Source organism: Chiloscyllium plagiosum, unplaced genomic scaffold (genome assembly GCF_037043375.1).
Source record: "Chiloscyllium plagiosum isolate Xiang-an unplaced genomic scaffold, Cpla_swu_hap1 HiC_scaffold_2, whole genome shotgun sequence".
In the NCBI taxonomy this organism is placed as follows: domain Eukaryota; kingdom Metazoa; phylum Chordata; class Chondrichthyes; order Orectolobiformes; family Hemiscylliidae; genus Chiloscyllium; species Chiloscyllium plagiosum.
Genome location: NW_028270140.1, coordinates 21643380 through 21668710, shown reverse-complemented (window position 1 = coordinate 21668710; position 25331 = coordinate 21643380). Strand labels below are relative to the sequence as shown.

Genomic DNA, 25331 nt, shown 5'->3' with positions numbered 1-25331 from the left:
GCTGAGGATTTAAGCTTACGTCTTTTGAGTTGGAATAATAGACTTTGGTAACATGAGTATAGCTTGAATAAAGTATACTTTATTACCATTACTGCTCCTGTTTGCTAGCTATGAGGGTTTCTGCGCAATACCATAGAAGGATTATTCTAAGAAACTGATTATTCTAAGGCATTCTGTCTGCAAGCTGTAACATAACCTTGTAAACGTCAACGGATACACAGCAAGAATAGAACATTCCATTTTCTTTTATTTGAAGCCAAATGCTCAACAATGAACTCTAACTGAACTTTTGCAGATTACTTTCCCCCCAAATTCCTGAAACCCACAGTATAAATTATTTTATCTGACTTACTGTGACCATTGTGAAAATGCATCTTGTCCTCGTCTGGATCTTGTTTAGCTTTACTGTATCCACACCGCCTAGGTTAAAGCAAATAAGAAAACATCCATTAATCATGTGTTTCCCAATTCAAGTTGTAAGCTAGACAGAAACCAGTTATGGATGGCATTTATCAGTGAGGCCTCCTCTGTTCTGTTATTCTGGCTTTCAGCAGCAAAGTCATGCTTGGCAGAGACCCGTCTCTGGAGATCCTTTGATAGAAAAAGCTACAGCTGTATAAGAGATTAGACTGTATTTGAAAAATATCCCCAGCAGTAAAATTAATGTCACTAAGCACACACAACAAGATCTTTGCAATAATGTGCAATATAAAACCACGGCTGAGATGGAATGCCATAGGGTCTCTGTTTAGTCTTCATTCACAGAACATGGCAAGAACGTTTCATTTGAAGGTCAAGTGCTGAGGTTTTCTCCTATTTCACATCAATCTTTTCAGGATCTTTTCTCTGAAGGCTTCAAAGAATAGTTTTATTACCCATTGAATTTTACACAGGACATAAAGAAAACAAGATCACCACATGGAGAACAGCCTTGGATGTATACAAGATGTATGACATCGGCATTATTTTAAAAAAAGATACAAAGATCTAAGTAAGCCTGAAACTAGCCAGCTTTCATAAATTGGTTTATTATGTTGAAAACTACCTCCTCTAAACTTCATTCCCAATTTATATCCATTGCTTTAATAAAGCTATTAGCTAAGTACAGTAGAGGCAGATTGGAGAAGTAAATCCATTGGAAATATATGTTTATTGATAAAAATGTGTAATATATTATCACCTGTACCTTTCACTTCCACTCTAACTGGATAAATTACTGTGCTGAAATATTCCATTTCATTTGTAGCATTAAGTGGTAATTGCATATTACCTGGTGTATTAGGCATGACATTTGAAGGCAGCAGATTAATATGGTTAAATTAGTTCATTGAGCATCATTAATACCTGTTCTATTAGCTCTACTATTAATGACTGGAAGAAGAAAGAGAGAGAAGGGATTTTGTTACCACCACTCTATGACAACCATAGGTCAGTTCCTCTTTCCTCCATCCTTTGCCCATTAAAAATTCTAAAAATGTAACATGACATGTTAAAAATAAAATTGCTTAACTGTGATAAAACATATGCATTTTACTGTTTGAACAGCGAAGCACAAACTATTCATTTTTAACTGAGAAAATGTAATTGCTTGAGTTAAATTCTCATGTTAATAGAATCTCACAGTTGTTACAGCACAAAGTGAGTTATTCAGACCATTATGTCGGCACCAGCTGTCCAAATGAGCAATTTATTCGGTGCCGGTCTACTCCCTTCTCTCTATCTCCTAGAAATTCTTCCTTTTCAGACAACAGTCTAATTCCATTTTGAATGCTTAAATTAAACTTGCCTCCACCACGTTTTTAACCAATACTTTCATGAACTTTAATTTGTGATGTGAAAATACTTTAAAACCAAGCCCCTTTGTTCTCAATTTTATGAGTGGGAAGAATCTAGCCTGTCCAGACTTTTCGTGGTTTTAAATACCTCTATCAAATCTCCTTTTAGCCCTCTTAGAGGAAAACTATCTCAACTTCTCCAATCTGTATTCATCACTGAAATTACTCATACTTGGAAACATTCTCATAAACCACTTCTGTAATCTTTCCAACATTTGATATCTTCCCTAAAGTGCAGCATCCAGAACTGGATGCAGTGCTCCAGCTATTGATCAACCATCTTGTACAATTCCAACATAACCTCCTTTGCTCGTGTATTATATAGTCCCATTAATAATGCCTTACATGCAGTAGTATCCTTTACTAATTGCACTCTCAACCTGTCCTACCAACTTTGATGACTAATGCATTTAGGTGTCCAGGCTCCTCTGCTTCTGCACCCCCGTTAGAACTGCAATCTTTATTTTCCATTGTGTCTCCATATTCATTCTAACAAAATGACTCATTTGACCCTTCGACATTGAACTTCATGTGCTACTTATCCTCGCATTCCTCCAAATTGTCTTTGTTCTTTTGAAATTCTACACTATCCTCCTCACAGTTCACAATGCTTCCAAGTTGTACGTTATGAATTTGAATCCTGCTATAGGGTAAGGGTTAGGGTTAGGGTTAGTAAGCAAAGTACGAAGTCTTTATTATATATCAGGAAGAGATGATCCCAATATTGATGCCTATGGAACAATCTATTCCCCAGCATGAAAATCATTTGTTAAACATTACTGTCTGTACATCTCTATGACTCTATGACTCTTTCCTGTCACTGAAATAATATAATAAATGTTGCCACGGTTCCTTTTATTCCATAAGTGATAACTTTCCTAACAAGTCTGTTGTGTAGTACCGTATCAAATGCCTTTTGAAAGTTCATGACCATCACATCAACAGCATTATCCTTAAACCTCTGTTACCATTTCAACACAAATTTTTCTCTTCGCAGTTAAATGCTGGCTTTCTTCAATGAATTAAAATTAATGTCCGTGCAGTTATTAATTTTGTCCTCAATTGTTTTGACAAGCTTCCCAACCGCCGATGGTAAACTAATTAGCCTGTAGTGGCTTGGCTTATCTTCACACCACGTTTTGAACAGGAATGTAAATTCTCCAGCCCCCTAGCACCAACACCGAGTTGAGGAAGCCTTAGAAATGTATGGCCAGTGCCTCAACAATTTGCACTCTCACTTTCACTTTCCTCAGTACCCCAGCATCTCATCCAATCCTGGTGCTTTTATCGACTTTAAGTAAAAACAGTCTATTCAGTATCTGCTTATTATTTATTAAAACTCTTCCTGAGTATTAATTGCCTCCTCTTTCACTCTGGTTAGCATCTTTTTCCTCAATAAAGACAGGTCATCTGTTACTGGTCATCTAAATCCAGCTGCTCATCACATAGGTGCAAAAAGTCAGCTCCAAAGTAATCATTTAATACCTCAGCAATTCCCTCTTCCTTCTACTTAAATCTGTTTTTTGGTCCATAATCTGCCCTATACCTCCTTTTATCATGCATTCACTATTATGGAGGAGGAGAAAGTGAGGACTGCAAATGCTGGAAAGGTACAGCAGGTCAGGCAGCATCCGAGGAGCAGGAGAATTGACATTTCAGGCAAGAGCCCTTCATCAGGAATGAGGCTTGTGGGCCATGGGCATCTGAGAGATAAATGGGAGGTATTGGAGCTGGGGGGTGGAAGGTAGCTGAGAATGTAATAGGTGGGAGTGAAGGTGGTAGGAAAAGATAATGATCAGGTCAAGCAGGCGGTGCCGGGCTGGAGGCTTTGGACTGGGATAAGGTGGGGGGAGGAGAAATGAGGAAACTGGTGAAATCCACATTGATCCCGTGTAGTTGCAGGGTCCCAAGGCAAAAGATGAGCCGTTCTTCCTCCAGGCATTGGGTGGTTAGGGTTTGGCGATAGAGGAGACGCAGGACCTGCGTGTCCCTGGTGGAATGGGGGGGGGGGGACTTGAAGTGGGGTTGGGTAGTGTGGGTGTCCTAGAGATGTTCTCTGAAATGATCTACGAGTTGGCTATTCACTATTATTATATTTGTTAGAGACTTTGAGATTCCATTCTAAGTCAGCTACCAATCTCTCTTCATACTGTCTCTTTTTGCTTTTTTTTATTTGTTACTTTTCTTCCCCTCTGAACATCTGAGAATTAACCTGGTTTTCCATTGCTCTAACATCTGTAATAAGCATAGATTTTCTTCTTCACCTTAATTAACATCTTGTTTGCCATCCAGGGAGCTCTAGATTTGATTAAACCACCTTTTATTCTTTGCGAGAATATAACTTGACTATGTCTGATCTATTTCACATTTATGCCTTTGTTACTTCCAAGGTTGACTACTCTAATGCATTCTTGAACAGCCTCTCAATTTTAACTTGAAAGATTTAAAGTCTTTCAAAAGTCTGTTGCTTTTACCCTAATATGTACCAAAAGCTGTTCACTTAGCATCATTGTGCATGCTGGCCTACTTCTATCCTGGTTAAACAACACTAGGATTTTAAAATTCTCATCGATGTTTGAAAATTCTTCCATTCTTGACCCTTCTCTTTCTCAGTAATCTCCTTCTGCTGTACAGCACTCAAATATCTGCCGTCGTCTAATTCTTTTGAACATTCTTGATTTTAATTACTTCACCATCTGACTGTGCCTTCAGCTGCCTCAACCCTAAGCCCTGAAATGCTATCTCTAAACCTCTTCACCTGTTTATCTTATTTTCCCCTCTTTAGATAATTCTAACAATCTATCTCTTTGGCAATGCTTTTAAGTCACCTGCTCTTATCTCACCTTATGAGATACATCCTGATCCTGTAGCAACAAAATTCCATCTTGGTTAATTAGTAGCTCTCTTTATGTTTCTGGGCACTGTCCATTGCAAAGATTTCAAATTTGCAAGTGTAAGGGTGGCTCAGTGGTTAGCACTGCTGCCTCATAGCACTAGGGATCAGGTTTCGATTCAGATTTGGGTGACAGTCTGTGTGGAATTTGCACATTCTCCCTATGTCTGTGGGTTTCCTCTAAGTGTTTTCTGATTCACAGCCCAGGATTAACTATGGCAATGCAGGGTTATGGGGATAGGGTAGGGGGCTGGATCTGGCTAGGTGCTCTTTGAAGGATCAGTGCAGACTTGATGGGCCAAATGGCCTCTTTGTACACTGTAGGGATTATATGATTCACTAAAACTACTTACAAATCATCCACCTTAAGCTTCCAGATCTGTAAAGAAATAAAAATTAACGGTACCATTTTATTTGTGAGCTATATTTTTGAATAGTTCTTCCAATTGTTTTAGGAACATAGGAACAGAATTAGACCATTCAGCCAATCAATACTACTCTGCTATTTCACAATGATTCTGGTTTATCAAACATTTCAATGCCTTTTACCCAAGCTCCCTTTGATCCTTGATGTTTGATCATCGGCACAGTGGCTCAGTGGCTAGCACTGCTGCCTCACAGTGCCAGGAACCTGGATTCAATTCCAGCCTAGGGTGACTATCTTTATGGAGTTTGCACGTTCTCCCCATGTCTTCCTCCAGTTGCCCTGGTTTCCTCTCACAGTCCAAAGATGTGTAAGTTAGGTGGACTGGTCATGGTAAAAAGGAACATGCAGGGTCATAGGGATGGGGTGGTGGAGGGTAGGTTTGGCAATTTACCAACCTCAACTTTAAATATTCTCAACGTCTGAGCTTCCAAAGCTCACTGTGACAGTGAATTTCCAAGATTCACCACTGTATGAGAATAAAGAATTCCTCCTCAAATCAGTCCTAAATGGCATCCCCCTTATTTTTAGATTGTGCTGCATGGCTTGAGATTCTCCAACCAGAGGAAAGATCATTCCAGCATCTATTCTGTCTATTCCTGAAGGTATTTTGTACATTTTAATGTGACCACCCTCATTCTTCAAAACTCAAAAGAATACAGGTCCAGTTTATGCAGTCTATTTTGTTCAGTTTCCCTAAAATCAACACAGTTACAGATATTTATTACTTTTGTGGCTCCATATTGAAATTAAATTTTCACTTGTAAAGTTTTTATGTCTACAATGAATTAAGTGATCTGCTCACAATGACCAGGTTGATGAACATTCAAGTTGTCCACAGAGTTTCACATTCACTCAGTGTATTAATGGATTTGTTCAACTCATGAAGAAGTAACACGAGAACTTAATTACTGTTGAGAATAATGGACATTTAAAAATTGAAATTTTACTAATTAAAAATGTGTTACATTTTGGTAATCAATTAGTGCATAAGTAATCTTCTATCATATATAAGATAAGGGATAAAACGGCACAGCCTACAATGTTTGATAGCTGAACATGAAAATCTGGTTAACTTATTGTCAAACAATCTAATATAACATGGTAAGAAATGATTATTCATTACATTAAAGATTAAGTCAATTACTTTTACCAAGGTGAATAGATTAAAATGTACGTGAGATGTTGTAAAACATCTGACAAACATCGATTCTCACAAATGTCCTGGGTTAAGAATAGGCAAAATGCATAATCTGAATGCATAAAAACATATAAACAATACAGAATGTGAAATTTGTATCAAATTCAATAATTTAATTAGTACTCACTGTAGACTGTGCTAACATGGATGTCCTCAAAACACATGTGTATGAGGTTGACAAGCTGATTTAGGTTCCTATATTTGTTAATATATAAACATTTTAAGATGTCTAATGTAGCTATAAAAGAGAAAGATCTGTTTTTATGTAGTATCTTTCCTGAGAAGCCCCCGAAGTGATTCATTGACAGCTAGGTGCTTTTGAATAGTATCTGCTGGTATAGTGTGGGAAACACAACAGCCAATTTGTATATGACTTGGTCCCATGAACAGCAATGTGATGAATTACCAAAGAATCATTTTTAGTCTTGCTGTTTGAAAGATAAATATTGAATGGCAGTGGGGATTGGGATGTGGAGGGCGGAGTGTTCAGTTAGTTCAAGTAGCTGGACAGCTGGTTTGCCATGCAGGGTGACTTTTTTGACTAATGCAACTTTATTGAATAGGGCAGCAAAGCAAACTCCCCTATTTTTCACCAAAAAAACACCATGGGATTTGTAACGTGCACTTAATTGGCTGGTTTTCTGAGGGAAATTGGTGGTCAGAAATGGGAAAGAAAATGGGGAAGGAAAATTAGGTCTGGATGGGTGAGAGTAAGAGGGTCTAGGAGTGATAGGATTGATGCTTAAGTAAGGAGAGCGCGAATAGATAATGGAGTGAGTTTAGGGACAACCAGCCATCCCTACAGAGCTGACAGTAAGCTGCAAACTAATGCTTACAAGCAGTGCAAGACCGATTGAAACATAAGAATTTTACTTCAGGTAAGTAGTGGATTCCACCGGAAATAGAGTCTGAGGATTCTCATATTCTAACCAACATCGTTTCTTAAGTCATAATTCGAGTAAAGTTCTACAGCAAAGAAACCATCATCTAATAGCATTGTCTAAAAGGATAATGAACTAGGCTAATTGATAGTTGATTTTTTTTACTGGTTGTTACTGTAATTCTACATATTTTCTTGTGCTTTCCATGATTGTTACAATTTGCAAAGCTCTGCAGTGTGTAATGTAACAGGTACAAAACTTTCTTTTGTTGGATTCAAGGCTTCTGCAATATCTATTACTCCTAGACATGGTTGCAGAGATAGGTCTTCGATTTGGAATCTAGTGTGCCAAGAGAGACTAAGCAGACCAGAACAAGCTCTACAATGTTCAGCACCATTCACGATTCCTCAGATTCTGAAGCAGTCCATGTTCAAATGCAACAAGACCTGGATAATATCCAGGTTTGGGCTGACAAGTGGCAAGTAACATTCACACCACATAAATGCCAGACATTGACCATTACCACGACCAATAAGAAACAATCTAACCACTGCACCTTGACATTCAATGGTGTCACCATCACTGAATCCACCAATAGCAACATGCTGGGGTTATCATTGACCAGAAACTCAATTGGACTCACCACATATACACAGTGGCTACAAAAGCATGTCAGAAGCTAGGAATACTGTGGTGAGTAACTAAGACACAAGTCAGGAGTGTGATGGAATACTCCCTACTTGTCTGGATTAGTGCAGACCCAACAGCACTCAAAACGTTTGACGCTATCCAGGACAAAGCAGTCCACTTGATTGGCACTACATTCACAAGCATCCATTCCCTCTACCACCAATGCTCAATAGTACCATTATGTAGTATCTACAAAATGCACTATAGAAATTCACCAAAGATCCTCAGACAGCATCTTCCAAACCCATCACCATTTCCATTTAGAAGGACAAGGGCAGCAGATATATGGGAACACCACCATATTCAAGTTCCCCTCCAAGCCACTCATTATACTGACCTGGAAATATATTGCCATTCCCTCACAGTCTCTGGGTCAAAATCCTGGAATTCTCTCCCTAATGGCTTTGTGGATCAATCCATATCGGGTGGAGTGCAGCCGTTCAAGAAGGCAGCTCAATGCCACCTTTGCAAGGGCAACTAGGGATGGGCAATAAATACTGGTCAGCCAGCGACACCCACATCCCACAAATGAATTCAAAAATATGATATTGTAACCAATTCATCAATAATCCAAAATTCTTCACCTCACCTTCTTCATTGACCATAATGAAAGAATATACAGAATTAGATTTATAAATTGAACCATGATATATTGTATATAAGTTGAAACCAATCATCCTTGTCTACTGTGTGTCTTTGCCTGTGATAATGTTCCTAGATAGTATTGCTGCAGTAGGTTTGCATGGTTGATACAAGGTGAATGAGGACAGTGAACTGTGAAATTACATTTGATACTGTCCGTTCCTCCCTGGAAGGATCCATTGGCATAAACTGAGGGAAGCAGGGGCCTTGCTGACCACTGACAGCATTGTTCTCTCTCTGCTGTGTGGCTTCAGGGAGGAAGTGGCACATTGGAGGGATACCTCCATGTTGATATGTAGGTGCCTGAGGCACGATTCCTTGCTGGGGGCAGAGGTGCTCCAAGAAGTCACTTGGCTCATTGTGAGCCCTCCTCCTTCTCCCTCTGCATTGCTTCCCCTTACTGTTCTCCATTTCCAAATTGTGCTTCAGCCTAAGTGGGAATGCAACTTGAGCCTCGATTATGAAACAGATTTTCTCCCAGCATGTGAAATAATTCCTCTGAACACCTTATCAGGGTCCAAAATCATTTGCTTGTAAATCTGAAATGTCAGCAAAACTCTTCCAATAACATCACAGGCCATTTCCAATAACTATGCACCATAAGACATAGGAGCAGATACTGTGCCATTTGGCCCATCGAGTCTGCTCCACCATTCAATCATGACTGATAATGTTTGCAATCCCATTCTCCTGTTTTCTCCCCAAATAACAGTAAGACAAGTCAACTGGACATTGGACACTTCCTTTGTTGAAAGGACTAAGATAATCACCATTCCACCCACAGCACAGCTGATCATGTGATAGTTTCAGCTGAGAATAATTTTAAGAGGGCATTAACTGGGCTTGTGTGGTAAAAGTAACAGCCTGTGCAGGGGCATTGCAGATCCCAACCTTGGGGTCTTTGACTGAAAGATATTATGACCCACTTGGGAAAATGTAATGGTTCTTAACCCTACAGCCACACAAGAGTTAATGGTTTAATCAAAGTACGCAAAGAACTTAAGATTTATTATTTATCACAAATGAGTAAATTCTAATCACATGCAATCAGCTATGAGCTATCAACAAATATGAAATCAACTGGATAAAACTCTAAACCACTTTCAAAATCCCTCCACATGTGCAATGTAGCAGCAACAACCATCAGAAAAACATCAATTATCAATTAGTTCTGAGGAAGGGTCACTGGACCCGAAACGTTAACTCTCATTTCTCTCCACAGATGCTGACAGACCTGCTGAGCTTTTCCAGTAATTTCTGGGTTTTTTAAAATCAACTAGTCTAGTTCATTATCCTTTCAGACAATGCTTTGCTGTTGAACTTTTCTCAGATTAAGATTTGAGAGAGGGTGTTGGCTGGGTTGTCAGAATCCTCAATCTCCATCTCCAATGGAAGCTCTGTTTTAAGACTTAGCTGAAGCAAAATTCCAAAGTTTCAATCTGTAGGAGTCTTGCCTTTGCTACTAAACATCAGCTGACAACTACTGTCAGCTCTGAAGGAATTGCTAGTAAAACCCAAGCTGACTCCACTACTTATCCTCTCTTTCCCACCCCCCCCCCCCCACTCAAGTACTTATCCTTTCAGACCCCTTTACTCTCACCCACTGAGGCACAGACAAACAAAAAATTCATTTGATTTACAGTTAGATTGAAAGAAACTGTAGGAACCACAGTTCAATAGCACCAGCTCATTGTATTCTCTGAGATGTTCCTTTTGCTTGCTAGAATGTTCATTCTTCAATCTCTTTTGTCCAGATTGTCACTTTTTTTTTGCAGGAGGCATACGCGACTGGTACACAAGTGTAACATGTTGTTGTTGTTGATTAAAGGCCGCAAGTTGCTAGTGTGAAAAAAATAACCAGGTATTCCTTTCCACGTATTTTGGAGGGAGAGGGAGACACTTTAATCTGCCCTTCCAGACATGTACAGGCTTTTCACTGTATCATTTACACCCACAAGCTCCCCAAGAACCAATGAGAGAGTTAACATCAGGTTGATGACCTTTGACATCCATGTAGAACATATTTGCACAAACCAATCAGCTACTTGTTGCATGCCAAATCTTACTCTACATACATAAACACGCGCGCATGTGTAGTGGGCCGTCTATTTACATCTTTGCACACTGTTTCCAAAGCAATGAAACTCATTATAACGTGTTTTAAAATTGCAGCAAGTTCTTCCATATTCCTTGCTTTGAAACTGTCCCTTTTTCATTTCAGTCCAATCAGATGTGCAGAAAATAAAATGATAGTCTTTACGGAGGTGAAACTGCTAACACTGAGGCACATCTGAGATCAAAACATTTCAACAGCAGTAAGTAATCAATAAAAGGCAGCATCTGTGAAGATCTGCCACTTTGCATTATCCCAACAGTGTGTTGCATTATCTCAACAGCTATTTGCTTATTGTAATAGATTTCTGAGTATTCAAGTGGTTTGAGATTTATTCAAGTGGAGCTTAAATAATAGTGTTTCTTTGACAGTTTTGAGGTCCTAGGAGGAGTGTAATTTTTTAAGTGTAGTCTGAACAGATGTTTGTTTATTTTGTTGATTTCATAAACATCTCAAAGATTTCCCAGTACTGTATTCCTAATGGGTTCATAAGTTCTATATATAGTGAATGTTAGGCAAGTAGTTTTGAAGGGTGTATGGGAAATGGAGGCGCATGAGGATAATGGAGGGGACATGTAAGGGGATGAAATGGTATGCATGGTGATATCTAAGAAAGTAATAGTCTTGACAACCACGCTGATATTCCAGTTGATGTGGTGGTCCTTATAATCTGTCTATCTTAGCATACATCCACCTTCTTTCATGTAACGCTGATTCTGGGTGGGACAAATAACATGAACATGGTGGTTGGAACAAGAATCATTAACATGTCATCAAAAAGTGGCCTGACTTAGGCACGCATTGCACCTTGTAGTGGATGAATGACAATCCAGCAATATGAATCAGTTTCAGGATTTTATCTGCAGCTTTAGTTTAATACGATGGACAAGCCTTCGACATGAGGGTCATCACTGATTGAGCACAGGCTTATAACTGTGTGAATTAAGACTATATTGTGAAATTTTCTGCGACTCAGACTTTATTTGGCTTACTAAATAACAGGAGGAGTTTCATGTTAATTACAGGTGGCTCAGCAAAACTGGGAGCAAATACTTCCTTAGTAGCACCTACTTCAATGTAAATACTCCTGTGTTGTTCTTCATTCAATTCACATTTGAGGAGTTCTGATGGCCTTTACAGCTGACACTGACAGGTTTTGCATGGAATAGTCTTCCATGCTGTTTTTGCCTCCAAAGCTACTTCGGTTGTCTCCCCAGAATTCTTCATTAGCAGATAGTTTTGGATGGTAGCAGTATCCAGGGCTTGTAATTTATTGTAGGGTATGCCTCACTCACCTTTCCTCTATTTTGCAGTGTTCTTCCTTTTCCACTAAAATGGGACATAAGCACATTTCCCTACAAAGTACTCAAACTGATGAATGGTCCAAAAGAAAACCTCCCTTAGTTACCTCGAAAGGAATCCAGGTGACCAGAATCCAGTCCAGTTGAACCAATGTACAAAAGAAATCCTATTGGAATTCAGTAACTTATGCAGTCTCTCAGATTCAGCATGGCAAAATAAAACATGCCACGTGGGGCAGCAGAGTAGCTCAGTGATTAGCACTGTTGCCTCAATGCACCAGGGACCTGGATTTGATTCCACCTTCGAGCAACTATCTGTGGGAGTTTGCATGTTCTTGCTGTGACTGTGTGAGTTTCCTTAGAGTGCTCCGGTCTCCTCCAAAGATGTGCAAGTTAGGTGGACTGGCTATGCTAAATTGCCTGTAGTGTCCAGGGATATGTGGGCTAGATGGATTAGCCATGGGAAATGCAAGGATCGGGTAGTCTGGGCGGGATCCTTTTCAGAGGGGAGGTGTGCGTTCAATGGGCCAAATGGCCTGCTTCCACATTGTAGGGATTCTATGATTTTATATCAACGACAGATGTTACTGGCCAATAAGTACATATTGTGTTTTATTTCCAAGTTAGCCTTGGTTGTTATAAAGACATCGGATCTAAGGACCTTAACACCATTATTGTCCACTTCAGCTTATGATGATGAACTTGCCACAACATAAGTTAACACACAAACTGAAGGTCTTCAATCAGGTCAGTAATCGCGATGCAGTCATAATGAGTTGGAAATAAATGCACATTCAGGATTCAGCCATAAAAGTTCCAGCGTGCTGACTTTATGAGCAAACATGCAAAAGCCAATTAAACTTGACACTGATACTTTCTCCCCAGCTCCGAATAAACTTTTTGTTGGTGGGCGGAATTATCTGTTAAATATACTTGAACAACATAAATATTTTTGGTAATTTAAAGTTTTACTTGCAACAACTGATTTATTTTTCACTAGATATTACTAGGATAATATATTCTTCATACCTTCCACTAAGTAACAGGCCAGATACGACTGCCAATAGGATCATACCCACTGCTACGGAGACTGCAATGATTGGCACCTGACTCTGAGCACTGGCGGGTAAAGCTGTAAACAAAAGAAAACACAAATTTCACAAATGCAGAAAGAAACTATCCTGACATGCTGAGAGTTGTTAAGAGATACCTTTTAATAAAAATCTTTATGGCCAGACAGCCAGAAACATATTCGACTTGACAATACTGAATGATTCCACTGTGAACATTGGAACTGAGTAGATGACCAGAGTGTTGTTTCATGGAATTTGCATGTATACTGCATTTTTTTTAAATGTAAATTCTGTAAGTTTCTAATAAAATCTGAATAACTTTTTAAAAAGTAACATTTTAACATAATTTCCCTAGAAAGCTTCATCCAACATTCTGGAAAATCCCATCATTGCATTTTGGTTGGGTTTGGCCATATTGACACAGATTTGTCATGCATTAGGTGTTGAGGAAAAGAGATAGGAGGGACCCACTTCCAAGATTCCTGCTTCTATTCCTGTCATATTCCATTATTATTAAGGCTGTCTGTTAAAACCTTCCATGTAACTGGTTACTCTATTATGGGAATGGCCATTTCAGACCCTTGCAGTTTTTCAGGCAATTGGGCTGTTACTGGAGGAGATGTGAGCTACGGTGTAAGGTTATTCTGGTGTTGGGAACCTTTTGACAGATGGTCGAGGATGGAGTTTTGAGGGCAGGTGCTATCAAAGAAGTATTGACGATTGCTACCCTGTGTCTTACAGATGGTACAACTTACAGCTGTGCACACCAATTGTGATGGGTATTAATATTTAAAGTGGTAAATGGTTGCCAATCAAGTAAGCTGATTTTTTCTTGCATAATGTTGAGTTTCATGAAAATTGTTGAAACTGCACTCATCCAGTTAGATTAGATTCCCTACAGTGCGGAGACAAGCCCTTCGCCCCAATCAGTCCCTGCCGACTCTCCAAAGAGTAACTCACCCAGTCCCATTTCCCTCTGATTAATGCACGTAACATTATGGGCAATTTAACATGGCCAATTTACCTGACCTGCACATCTTCGGACTGTGGGAGGAAACTGGGGCACCTGGAGGAAACCCATGCAGACACGGGGAGAATGTGCAAACTCCATACAGTCAGTCACCCAAGGCTAGAATCGAAACTGAGGCTCTGGTGCTGTGAGGCAGCAGTGCTAACCACTGAGCCACTATGCCACCTTACTATATCATATTAACACATAGAGACATAAGAAACAGCAGCCAGAATAGGTCCCCCTTGGTCCTTCAAGCATCATTGAATGTTCCCACCATTCAATAAGATGATCGCTGATATAAATTGAGGTTTCACCTTTATTTTCCTGCCACTGTCTCCTCCCATCCGTCACCAAATAAGCCTCAACCTTTCACAGTTCAAAAGCTAATTCTGTCAGTCTTGAATATATTCACTCACCGAACCTCTACCTTTCTTTGGGGAAAAGAATTCTAAAAATTAACAACCCTCTCAAAAGAAGAAATTCCACCTCAAAGAAGAAATTTCCATCTCAAATAGGAAGCCCTGTCTTTTCAAACTGTGGTCACTGTCATTTTTCTCAATTCCAGTCGGTATAAACTCATCTCACAAACACTGAAAATCATTGAAAGAAGTTCCACAAAAACTTGAAAAGTAATGAAATGAATCAATTTTGTCGTGCAAGTGGCCACTCCAAACTGCCCCACAATAGCTCTGACCTTGGAACATTCTCTACTACTGACATCTAAAAATCTCAAAACTATGGGAAATTTGGCCCCATAACAATCACAGAATCCCAAGAGTGCAAATAGAGTCCATTCTGCCCATCGGATCTTAACCAATGCTCTGAAAAGCATCCCATCGAGACTCATCTCCCCACAACCTTGCATTTACCATGGCTAATCCACCTAGCCTACACATCCTTAGACACCACGGGGCAATTGAGCATGGCCAATCCATCTGACCTGCATATCTTTGGACTGTGGGAGAAAGTTGGAGCACCAGTGGAAAGCCACTCGGACACAGGGAGAATATTCAAACTCCACACAGACAGTCACCTGAGCCTGGAATCAAACCTGGATCCCTGGTGCTATGAAAGCAGCAGTGGTGACCACTGAGCCATCATGCTGCCCTTAAATTGCTCACTTACTGTAGTTTACTTGGATAAGAGCACACTTGCTGAGACTGAAGCTAGAGGCTGAGTTTTCCCCATTATGGTGAGCTTGAAATTGGGAAGAGGCAGGAAAATCGGGCCAAGCCAAATCAGGGCACTTCAGCAGTGCATCCCAGAGGGTGGAGGACCATTTGAGCCCAATAGCTTTAGCCCTAAAACTTGGACATCTAAGTGCTTTCAAGGGCACTTTTACATTAAGGTGGCTTTGCATTTTCTGACCTATCTCAACAGCACCCAAATCTCCTGGTCCTTTAATGGAACAGCAAACAGGAGGGATCCAGTTACAAGGCAGTCTCCAAGAAGACCATGCAGGCAGGAGCAATGCCAGTAAGTATGAGGCCAGGGAGCTCCATTTGATTCTGAAGCCAGTGAGAAAATTGATCTCAAGATCTTCCTCTGCACCCTCACTACTCCTCAAAAATAGATGGCTAAGAGGGGAAATTTCACATTCTCAAAGGAACTGGTGTGTTTAATTGTTTTTGCATGACTTGGTCTTGATGTATCTCAACTGTGCAAACACACAAATTGACTGGAACCTTTCACAAATAGCTCCATTTCTCACTTCTTGATGGAAATACCTCCTAGTCTCGGTTGCTATGCATATTTATTACCATCATTCCTCTTGCATCAGATTCCTAATGTGGTATTTAAAGTGATTATTTGCTCAGATTGCATTTTTAATCTTTGCACCTGGGCTCTGTCAAGCTGCACATAAAATGACTGACACTTTAATTTATAGATTCCCTGAAAGAATGTGTAACTGCAAAGGCAAGGCTGGCAAATGCTCACATTCTTCACTGATTTGCAGAAACTTTCTTAGCAACTGTCAGGAATGACAGCAAATAAAATGACTTACAGACTGGACTGGTTTCAAATTCAAATTTACGACTGTATCCCCCGTATCCTGCTGCTGTGCGAGCACGTATCTGGAAGATGTATACTGTGGTGGGTTTCAGGCCATCGACAGTAATCTCAGTCTCTTTGGATTTAATGATAGTGTAGCTAGTCTCCTGGGCCTTTGAGATAATAGAATACAAAAGTGAGTGAGTATCTTGCCCGTCATTTCACACAGTTGTTAAAACTTGTTGATTGTTAGTTAAATGTTTCTCTAATTAGTCCATCAGTAAAGGGTCCCAATTTTTATCTTCACTGACTGCCATTTCTCAGCATCATTTAAGAATAAAATTCTACTTGGAATCCAGTAGCCATGTAATAATGACAAAATATTTTTACATTGAAGGCAACATTTGGCTTCTGCAAAATGTTCCCTTTATTTTTTCTGTTCACCCCCCACAAACCCTTATGGAACATATATCATAAACAAAAAATGTTACCACTGATTGTTTCGTCAATCACCTTAATTCCACATTCTCTTCAGAAATGTAAATATTAACTTTAAGCTCATGGAGAAGCAACATACATATTTTTCAGGTCAGTACAGCAGAACCACATGAGGAACAAAAACTCCTTTAATGAAATAGGAACCAATTCTTTACTGATGGTTATAAACAAATAAACGTAGGGAGCATGACTAGCAATTTGACAGCTGGCATGTAAAGAAAATTTTTGCCCCATTGGTAAATAGATTTTTTACCAAGCCTATGGGAGAATGGGATTTTAACTCACTGCACCTTCTTGTTTAATGAGTAATTATTGTTTACTGATTAATGACATAATTTAAGTAGAATATGCACATTGTTAATCAGGAAGCAGCTGTTTGCAAGATCAATACAAATGCAAGGTTGGAGAATCGATTTTATTTTTTAACTGCAGCAACCATTATAAGATAGGCTTGCATTTTCCCATAAACGAAGTCAATGGGCTCAATGTTAAATTACTGCACCCTCACCCCATATCTCACACAGAATAGGAAATTGATGAACTTGCAGTTCCAGCAAAAAAAATTAAACAAGGAATTTGTCTGCAAACACTCTTGCTGCCATTTTCTTAATAATGAGTTTTGTGGTTTGGAGGGGCTGTTCTTGTATTAATTGATTAACATCAGTGATCAAGATTAAAATTCAATAGCTATCACTTAAATTTCCCCAAATCCTAAAAATAACAGTATGCTGAAAGTCACTGGCTCAATAAGTGCCATTTTGCAGCATTTCTTATGGACTGTCAGCAGCAAGAGTCTTTGCTCTGGCACCTTAAGAGACACTTTAACCTAATCACTGCAAAAGATAGCCTTAATACTCATTTTGTTACATCTGTAATTATCTTTTCGATGTCATGACTATGGTGAAATCCAATCTCTGGCTTTCTGCCTAATCAAAAGTTGTTTTTTCCCCATAGCAAACCTCTGACCCCAATCCTGCTGGCCCCTGTCTACTCTCTGCTGTGAGGCCTGATTTCTGTTCTACCCCCCAGGCTCCATAAATTACGTCTTTTTGCTAGCCATGAACTCCAGCTTTAATCCTTGATGACTGATCAGGATTGGCCTTCAGATATCCTGGTTAACATCGCCTGCTGCTGGCCTGAGTGTCAATTTAATGAGCTACCATTGCAGGATGGGAAGAATAAATTAATTGAGGCCCCTCCTTTGGCCTCCACACGTTCCTGGCCACGTTTGCCCTCCCTGTCCATAAATATCACATCCATTAACTTCAGGGTCTGTTCAACTTTTGAAAATGAAAAAGAACAAGGATCATTTTAGTAAGAAAGGATGATGCAAAAGTAATCAGCTGACATTGTTCAGATCCTGAATTATTGCTCATGTTCACAATATATCAGAAATTTGAGCTTTTTCTGACATTGCTCTACTTGACAGTTTGGCAAGAGATTTTATTCTTTATTCATAAAATGAGCCAGAAACAGTAGAAGCTATTTAATATATATTTAAATTGCTATTGTATAATGTAGTAGTGGTTCTGAAGGGGTCAATATTCATGTGGCTGGCTCCACCCATTCTACTAAAGTCACTATGTGATCTGTGGGTGGAGGCAAGGAGTTCTACACTGGCATTTAGAAGGAACAGATAGAAGTGTACCAGCCCTCTCAAGTTCAAGTAATTACACCTGATCAAATGTATTTACAGTTATTGCTGTCATGCAGTAAACCTTGTTGTCTATGAACAGTGAATCTTCAGTATGCAGTCTGCTAAGATATATCCTCCATCTGATCCCTAGATGAGCCCAAACAAAGCAAAGTCAATGGAGGATTGTTAACAGTGAACTACCTCAAACATCCCTTACCCAGTACCACATACTGGTAGAGGTGGCAAATACTACAAGGGTACCAGGCAATACTCATCTGGTAAAATAGCAAAATTATAGTTCCTTTGCTGGGACATTTTAATTACTAAGAAATGAAAAAAAAATACATTCCAATCATCCTACTCATGTGACATTATTGGTATCAGAATTTATGTCAGTGCTCATAAACCAATTTATTTATAAGCATGCTTGTGAACCAACCATTCAATGACAATGGTTATAAATCACTGACCCAGTATCAGTGATTATCAATTGCTGTACCAACAACAGTGTTTATCAAAAAATCTATACCAATATTTATCACTGAACAGGAAATTACACAGAAATACAATAGAAGCAATGAACACTGTTTCCTTTTGACTAGTTTGTTCATACCTTTTCAAAATACTTGATCTCATATTCCAGTATGATGCCATTGGGTCGGTTTGGCTCCTGCCAGGTCAAGGAAATGCTGTTTTTTGTGACCATCTTCTTTTTCACAACAGTGATCGGTGAAGGTGCTATGAAAACAAAAGTAATAGAAGCCACATTATTAACCCAACATTGAGAACAAAATAAATTTGCCTCTTGCTTGGTTTTCAATTCAGCATCTTCTGTCTTCAGATAAACAGTATATTAAATCAAAGGAGCATTGACATGCTGTTCCCTAAGATGAACAGAACAAAAATAATCTGCAGCTTTTATCACATAGAAAAGATTGTAAATAAATTCCAAAACATAAAAATTACATCGCGGCAGTTCTTTCTGGTATGCCCTGTGATAAGGTAGCGTAGTTTGGATGCAGCATCAGAATTCCCACAACATTGATCAACACATAAATATCAAAATGTGAACTAAACTGCCCCATACACCGGCTTGTAACCTTTACCCTATTGAATGCAAAGTTCATCCCAATATAAACAGGGCATTTTTAATTTGAATAAACATCTTTGTTTCATGGGCTATAATCAAAGAAGTTAAATGTTTGGTCTCACACGAGACTAAAGTGAAAACTCATTATTATTACAAAGCTTTGTGAATACCATAGTGATTGGAATGACGTCGGCCAAATAGATCTCATCAAATATGAATTCCCTGATTGGGGTTGTTAACCTGGTCCAGTCAGGGAGTCCTGGCCGATAGGTATAAACAGGAGTGTCAGGGGTTCTGTTCACTCAGAGTTGGCATGTGTCCATAAAGGGTGACTTGACCAGCCTCTGTGATACCGGCCTCTGTGATACCGGCCAGTATATTTCAAATACATCAACACACCACCTTCTCAAGGCTAACTAACGATGGGCAATAAATGCTGGCTAGCCAATGATGCCCATGCTCCACAAATTTTTTTTTTTTAAAACTGTTTGCTTAATGCAAACTATTTCACAAAAGAATAACACCAACGTGAAAATATTTTTCTTCTCTCCTGGTGAATAGACTGAATTCTGCTATGAAACTGCAACTTTCATTTTTAATTCCCTTTTTTCATTTCAGCCCACAGTACAGAGAAATAAAAATCAGTCTACACTGTCATCACTTGATATTTATTTCCAGCAGAAATCGATAGGCAGTGAACAGGAGTAAGTCACAAGCTAAGTCACAAACTGCACATACATTTTGCCTCTTCAACTTCAGCCACACAAAGCAAACTGGGCTAATCTTGCACAAACCATCAGTTCAGTATATGAATGTATTCATGAAGTATTAAGCTGTATGAGCAATAAGGTTTTGACTTGGTCTTGGGAATAGCCTCAAGATTAATATGACAAAAAAAACTGCAGATGCTGGAATCCAAGACAGACAGGCAGGAGGCTGGAAGAACACAGCAAGCCAGGCAGCATCAGGAGGTGGCGAAGTTGACGTTTCAGGTGTAACCCTTCTTCAGGAAACATTGACATCTCCACCTCCTGATGCTGCCTGGTTTGCTGAGCTCTTCTAGCCTCCTACTTGTCTACGTCAACATTTATGTAAGGCTCAGAAATTAGCTTGTGACTTACTCCTGTTCACTGCCTATTGATTTCTGCTGGAAATAAATATCAAGTGATGACAATGTAGACTGATTTTTATTTCTCTGTTCTGTGGGCTGAAATGAAAAAAGGGAATTAAAAAAAAACAGGATGGCTGGAGGAATATTGTATATTTTAAAGTAAGTAATCTGACACTCATTGCAGTATCATTTACTTATCAGTTACTTATGAACCAAAAAGCGAAGTACAGTTTGTACATGAGCTAGAACTGAAGAGTTGTTTACAAATAGAGCTTTGAGTGGGAACAAGTAGCAGATTGGTTTGTGGCCTGTTACGGGAAGGGTATTAATAAGCTGCAGAGGGTTCAGAAGAGATTTCCAGGATGTTGCCAGGAATGGAGGATTTGAGTTATTAGGAGAGGCTGGGACCTTTTTCCTAAAAGGATGGGGGGGCTGACCTTAAATAGGTTTGTAAAATCATGAGGGGTACAGACAAGATGAATGGCAGGTGTCTTTTCCTTCAGGTGGGGGCCATATTTTTTAAGGTGAGATAAAACAGATTTAAAAAAACACGAGAGCCTTTTTTTAAACACAGAGAGTAGTTCATGTGTGGAATGAACATTGAGAGGAAGTGGTGGATATGGATACAAGTGCAATGTTTAAAAGGTATTTGGATAAGTACATGAATGAGAAATGTTTGGACGGAGATGGGCCAAATGCAGGCAAGTAGAATGAGTTGGTTTGGGATTATGGTTGTCTTGGACTGTGTGGATCGAAGGGTTTGTTTCCATGCTGGATGACTCTATGATTAGTGACAGGATATTGATGACAAAAACATACTGCCCAGCAACCAACTATTAATTGTCTCTCAGGTAACCAAACAGCTTAGGGCTGTGAACAAGACAGAAAGAAGCCTTTGGACCACCACAAGCCTCGGAGCTTGCTCCTTATTCTTTGCAGAAATGCCTTAAAACTTAGGCAAAGCAGTTTATCTTTTCCATCAGCAGTTGTTATAAGCTGTGAGTTTTAACTAATAAGCCAGAGATCTTTTATGAGTGAACTAAATAGCCTATGCCTCTTGCAAACCAGTGGAAGAAATTGCAAAGGAAGACTGAGAAGCAACATTCTGACCAGCACAAGAATCATAGGTATCATCTCGGATATCCTAGTGAAAAGGAATCACTGACATGCTTTCCCAGTTTTCTTTTTCTCTCTATCCATAACTCATGTGTTCTTTTCTTTCTGCATAAAAGGAATTTTGTGGAGATTAGAGTTTAAATTAGCAGAGTGGCTGGAGCTGGAATCTAATTACTTGTAATTGGTAATAGATGTTGTTAATCTGGTCTATGCTTGTTCTAAAAGGAATCCTATGTACATTTTGGAAAATTTTTAATTTCTGTGATGGCTCTGGCAATAGCTTGATTTCCAGCATGCTACCGCAGTGAGTTGTGATGACAGCCAGAAACTTAGCTGCAATCTCCCACACACGCGACTGAATATCCAGCTGATTTGGGCTAGTGTGAACAAACAGCATCTGTGTAGTGTACCAAAGGATAGTCAATATTCAAAAGAATTGTATCGCAGCATGAACCTGCAGGACAAGTAACAGAAATATTTGTGTATTGTAAATAATCTGTCTGAAATCAATGTTCTGCTGAGCAGTCTATGAAAACCAATCATAAATGAGTGTACTTTTATTTTCTGTAAATCTCAACATATCTCAATGTAGTGGATCTTGCTGGAATATTGTCCAGTCATCAGTATGTTCCCATGAATGACTATTACCGCGGAGTGTGCCTGAGGTATTGAGTAATGGCAGGCTGACCTATCACTGAAATTCCAGCTGAACCTGACTCAAACTTCCGTGCGCTCTTTGAGAACCGGATTGTCCACTGACTGGTCTATAGGCCAGAATCCTGACCATTGTGAGTCACTATCCAGCCCATGCAGCCAGTGTGCAAAATACAAGAAAGTAGAAGTGAGAGATTCTGCAAGGAGTTACTCTTCCAATGATAAGCCATTTCTTTCCCTCTGCTGATAGGATTACAGATCTATCAATGACAAATTTGGGAGAGAAACATTCTGTGATTTGAACAGAAAGCAGTGTGAATGGGAGCGGTTTCATTCAGCCTGAGGCTTGAATACAGGAGTAATAATGATGAGGAGAAGTTTAAAGAAGACACTTCACAAGAGACTGTGCGCTACCTATTGAGTGGGGATGTGGGAGAAACATCCATGTTGCTGTTTGAGGAACTGTCGGGACACATGGTCCTCATCCTTCTATATCGGTGTTAACCCCAACCAAGAGGGCTGAGTGGACACCCAGACTCAGGTGTAGTCAGGAAGCAAGAGAGAAGGTTAGTGAGAAAAATAGTGAGGGAAAGAAGAGGAAGAAAGTGTGTGTGAGAGAGAGGAAGGAGGCAAATCAAGAGTGAGAGAGAAAAGAAGAAAATGAGAGAGAGAGTAGAAGAAAGAGTGAAAGAAAGAGAGGAGGGGGAGAAAGAGAGAAATAGGGAGTGAGATGGGGGGAATGGAAGACAGTATGAGCTCTAAGACTGGACACACGCACACACATTCCTCCACATAAATCTAATAACACACTAGACTGGGAGAGGAGGAATCACAGGCTGAAGGCACCAACTCCTAAAGTTCATTCCTGTACTCTGATATTTGCCAAGGCCAGCTCACTGACTACACTACCAAACAGTATTGGAGATAGTTCTGCATCCCCCCAACCTTTCCTCTTTCCTGGTTACCAAAACTGAGGGCCTAGTTGATTCTCCTTAGCTCTATTTTCCAATCAAAAATGCTTTATTAAATCTCTCTTAAATCTCTCTATTAAATCTTTATTAAATCTCAAAGCAATATTATTAGGATTCTTTATCACTTGTTAATTTTAAAGAAAGAAAATTATTGTTTGACATTTTATTGCTCACAAATTAATTGTTTTCTTCATACCTCAACATCTATCTTGAAATTCAAGCTTAACGCATTCACACCATTTCAATTCTCATTGTTCCGAAATATGATCATTCGCCCCTTGAACATGTAAAAGAATATAAATGTCGCTGCCTGCAAGTAAAATTGGATAATCTTGCTCGAGTAGTTCTCTAATTCAGAGCAGAATACCACTTGACTTATTCCACCATTCCTTCTTTAATAGTGAATAGCGGAGATCAGCAAATTCAGCATTGACCAAGACGGAAACCGCAAAGTTGCCAGACAGTGCTGTTCAGGACCTTAACAGGCATTTGCAGACCAAGCATCCGTCAAGTTCAAAGCTTGTTCCAAATGAGAATGAATTGGACAATAGTCATTCTAAGATGTAGTGAACATAATACCACGAGTTTAAAATAAAATTGCTGTTATCACCTGAGGTTTGGTTTGCATCATTTAATTACTGTTTATATTACTTTGTGATTAATATTATTTATTATGATTATTTTTTCTTCCCCCCTCTATATTCTTTTCAAAAATTATACTTCTTGAGAAAGTTAATAAAATGGCACCAATCATAAACCTGCTCTGTTTGAGAAAGCAACTGGACACTCCAGGTTAATACAAGGAGTTTGAAGCATTGAGAAATGTTCCAGTGAAGCTGGAAGAACAGCATGCCAACTTCCGCGTAGGCACTTCACATCCCCTGGGACTGAGCATGGAGTTCACCCAACTTCACAGCATAACTCCCCCCCCCCACCCACCCCTTAATTACAATGCCCATGCTTGTTGTGTTTTCTTTTGTCAAGTTAGCAGCAGAGTGGACCCATCTCCTCTTTTTCATGTCCGTCATTGACTCAGGAATCCATTTCTCTTTTCGCACCATTAGCACACCCCTTTTTTTTTCTCTGGGCAACCTTTCTCTTTTCGATCCCACATGGCCAAATTCTAACGTGTGCTCCCATACGCTGGGTGCCAGATCTTTCACAAACATAAACAGAAATTGTTGGAAAAGCTGAGCAGGTCTGGCATCAAGTGTGGAAAGAAACCAGGACTCGTTCTGAGGAAGGATCACTGGACCCTAAACCTTGACATTTTTTTCTCTCCACAGATGCTGCCAGATCTGCTGAGCTTTTCTAGCAATTTCAGTTTTTTTGTTTCTGATTTGCAGCATCCGCAGTTCTTTCGGTTTTTATGCCAGATCTTCCTGCTCAAGCAAACATTTTCAGACCACTATCCCAGCTGCTTCTCTGAGTGTTGCCCATCTGCAAACATTTTGCAACAAGCTCCACTGCTAGCTGTCACAGCTGCTTCCCTGCCTGAGTGACCAAACCCCAAACTTCTCTTGCATGTCTGTGCATTCAGTCACTTTCAAGAGATCTTTCGGTTGTATGATCCCAGAACTCAATTTCAGCCTGGTTCAAATTTACTGTGTTTTGGGCTTGAAAATGGAATGAAACAGGTTTTGAGAATTACAGATGGAGAAGGAGCCAATGCTCAGGAGAGATGGAACAGAAAATCTGATTTATTCTAATTCTGCTGAGGGACAGTGGACAATCATACTCGTTAGCGAGTGATTGCTGACAATATTGGCTGGGTGTCCAGATTAAATCTGCCCAACTGCTTTCAATCCACCATGAAATCAGACAGTTATAATCCAGACTAACAATCTAAATACAAAATATGTAATCTCTTTATTTCATTGCAACCAATGAACAACATAAACAGTAAAACTGACTATTACATGATTGAACACATGATTAAAAAAAGCACAACATAGCTCCCTCTGTGAATGTATTTATTTGGTAGGCTCAGAGCGTTAAAATCAAAATAGCTTCAAGGACCACCTAATTCAGTTAGAGATTGATAGCTACTAATTGTAATCAGTCAATGAAAGCTTTGATTAAGAATTGTTAGCTCTGTACTTTAAGGTGTGGGGTTATGGTTTTCGATTCAAGGTATATTTCATCTGAGTTTGGCGTGTGACTTATTCCCTTTTCACCTGATATAAAGAAAACACAGA

General features: G+C 39.5%; 1 protein-coding gene across 5 annotated transcripts in view; it reads right to left on the bottom strand.

Annotated features, from left to right (window-relative positions):
* LOC122563792 (ephrin type-A receptor 5-like) overlaps positions 1-25331 on the bottom strand; it is a 332189-nt gene that overhangs the window by 71640 nt on the left and 235218 nt on the right. For all 5 annotated transcript variants that reach the window (XM_043718006.2, XM_043718007.2, XM_087995269.1 and 2 more), the window contains exons 6-9: positions 18805-18929; positions 16071-16230; positions 13010-13112; positions 353-420 (exon numbers count right to left, since the gene is read on the bottom strand). In XM_043718006.2, the coding sequence (XP_043573941.1) occupies positions 353-420; positions 13010-13112; positions 16071-16230; positions 18805-18929 (456 nt within the window). The remainder of the gene's footprint in view (positions 1-352; positions 421-13009; positions 13113-16070; positions 16231-18804; positions 18930-25331) is intronic.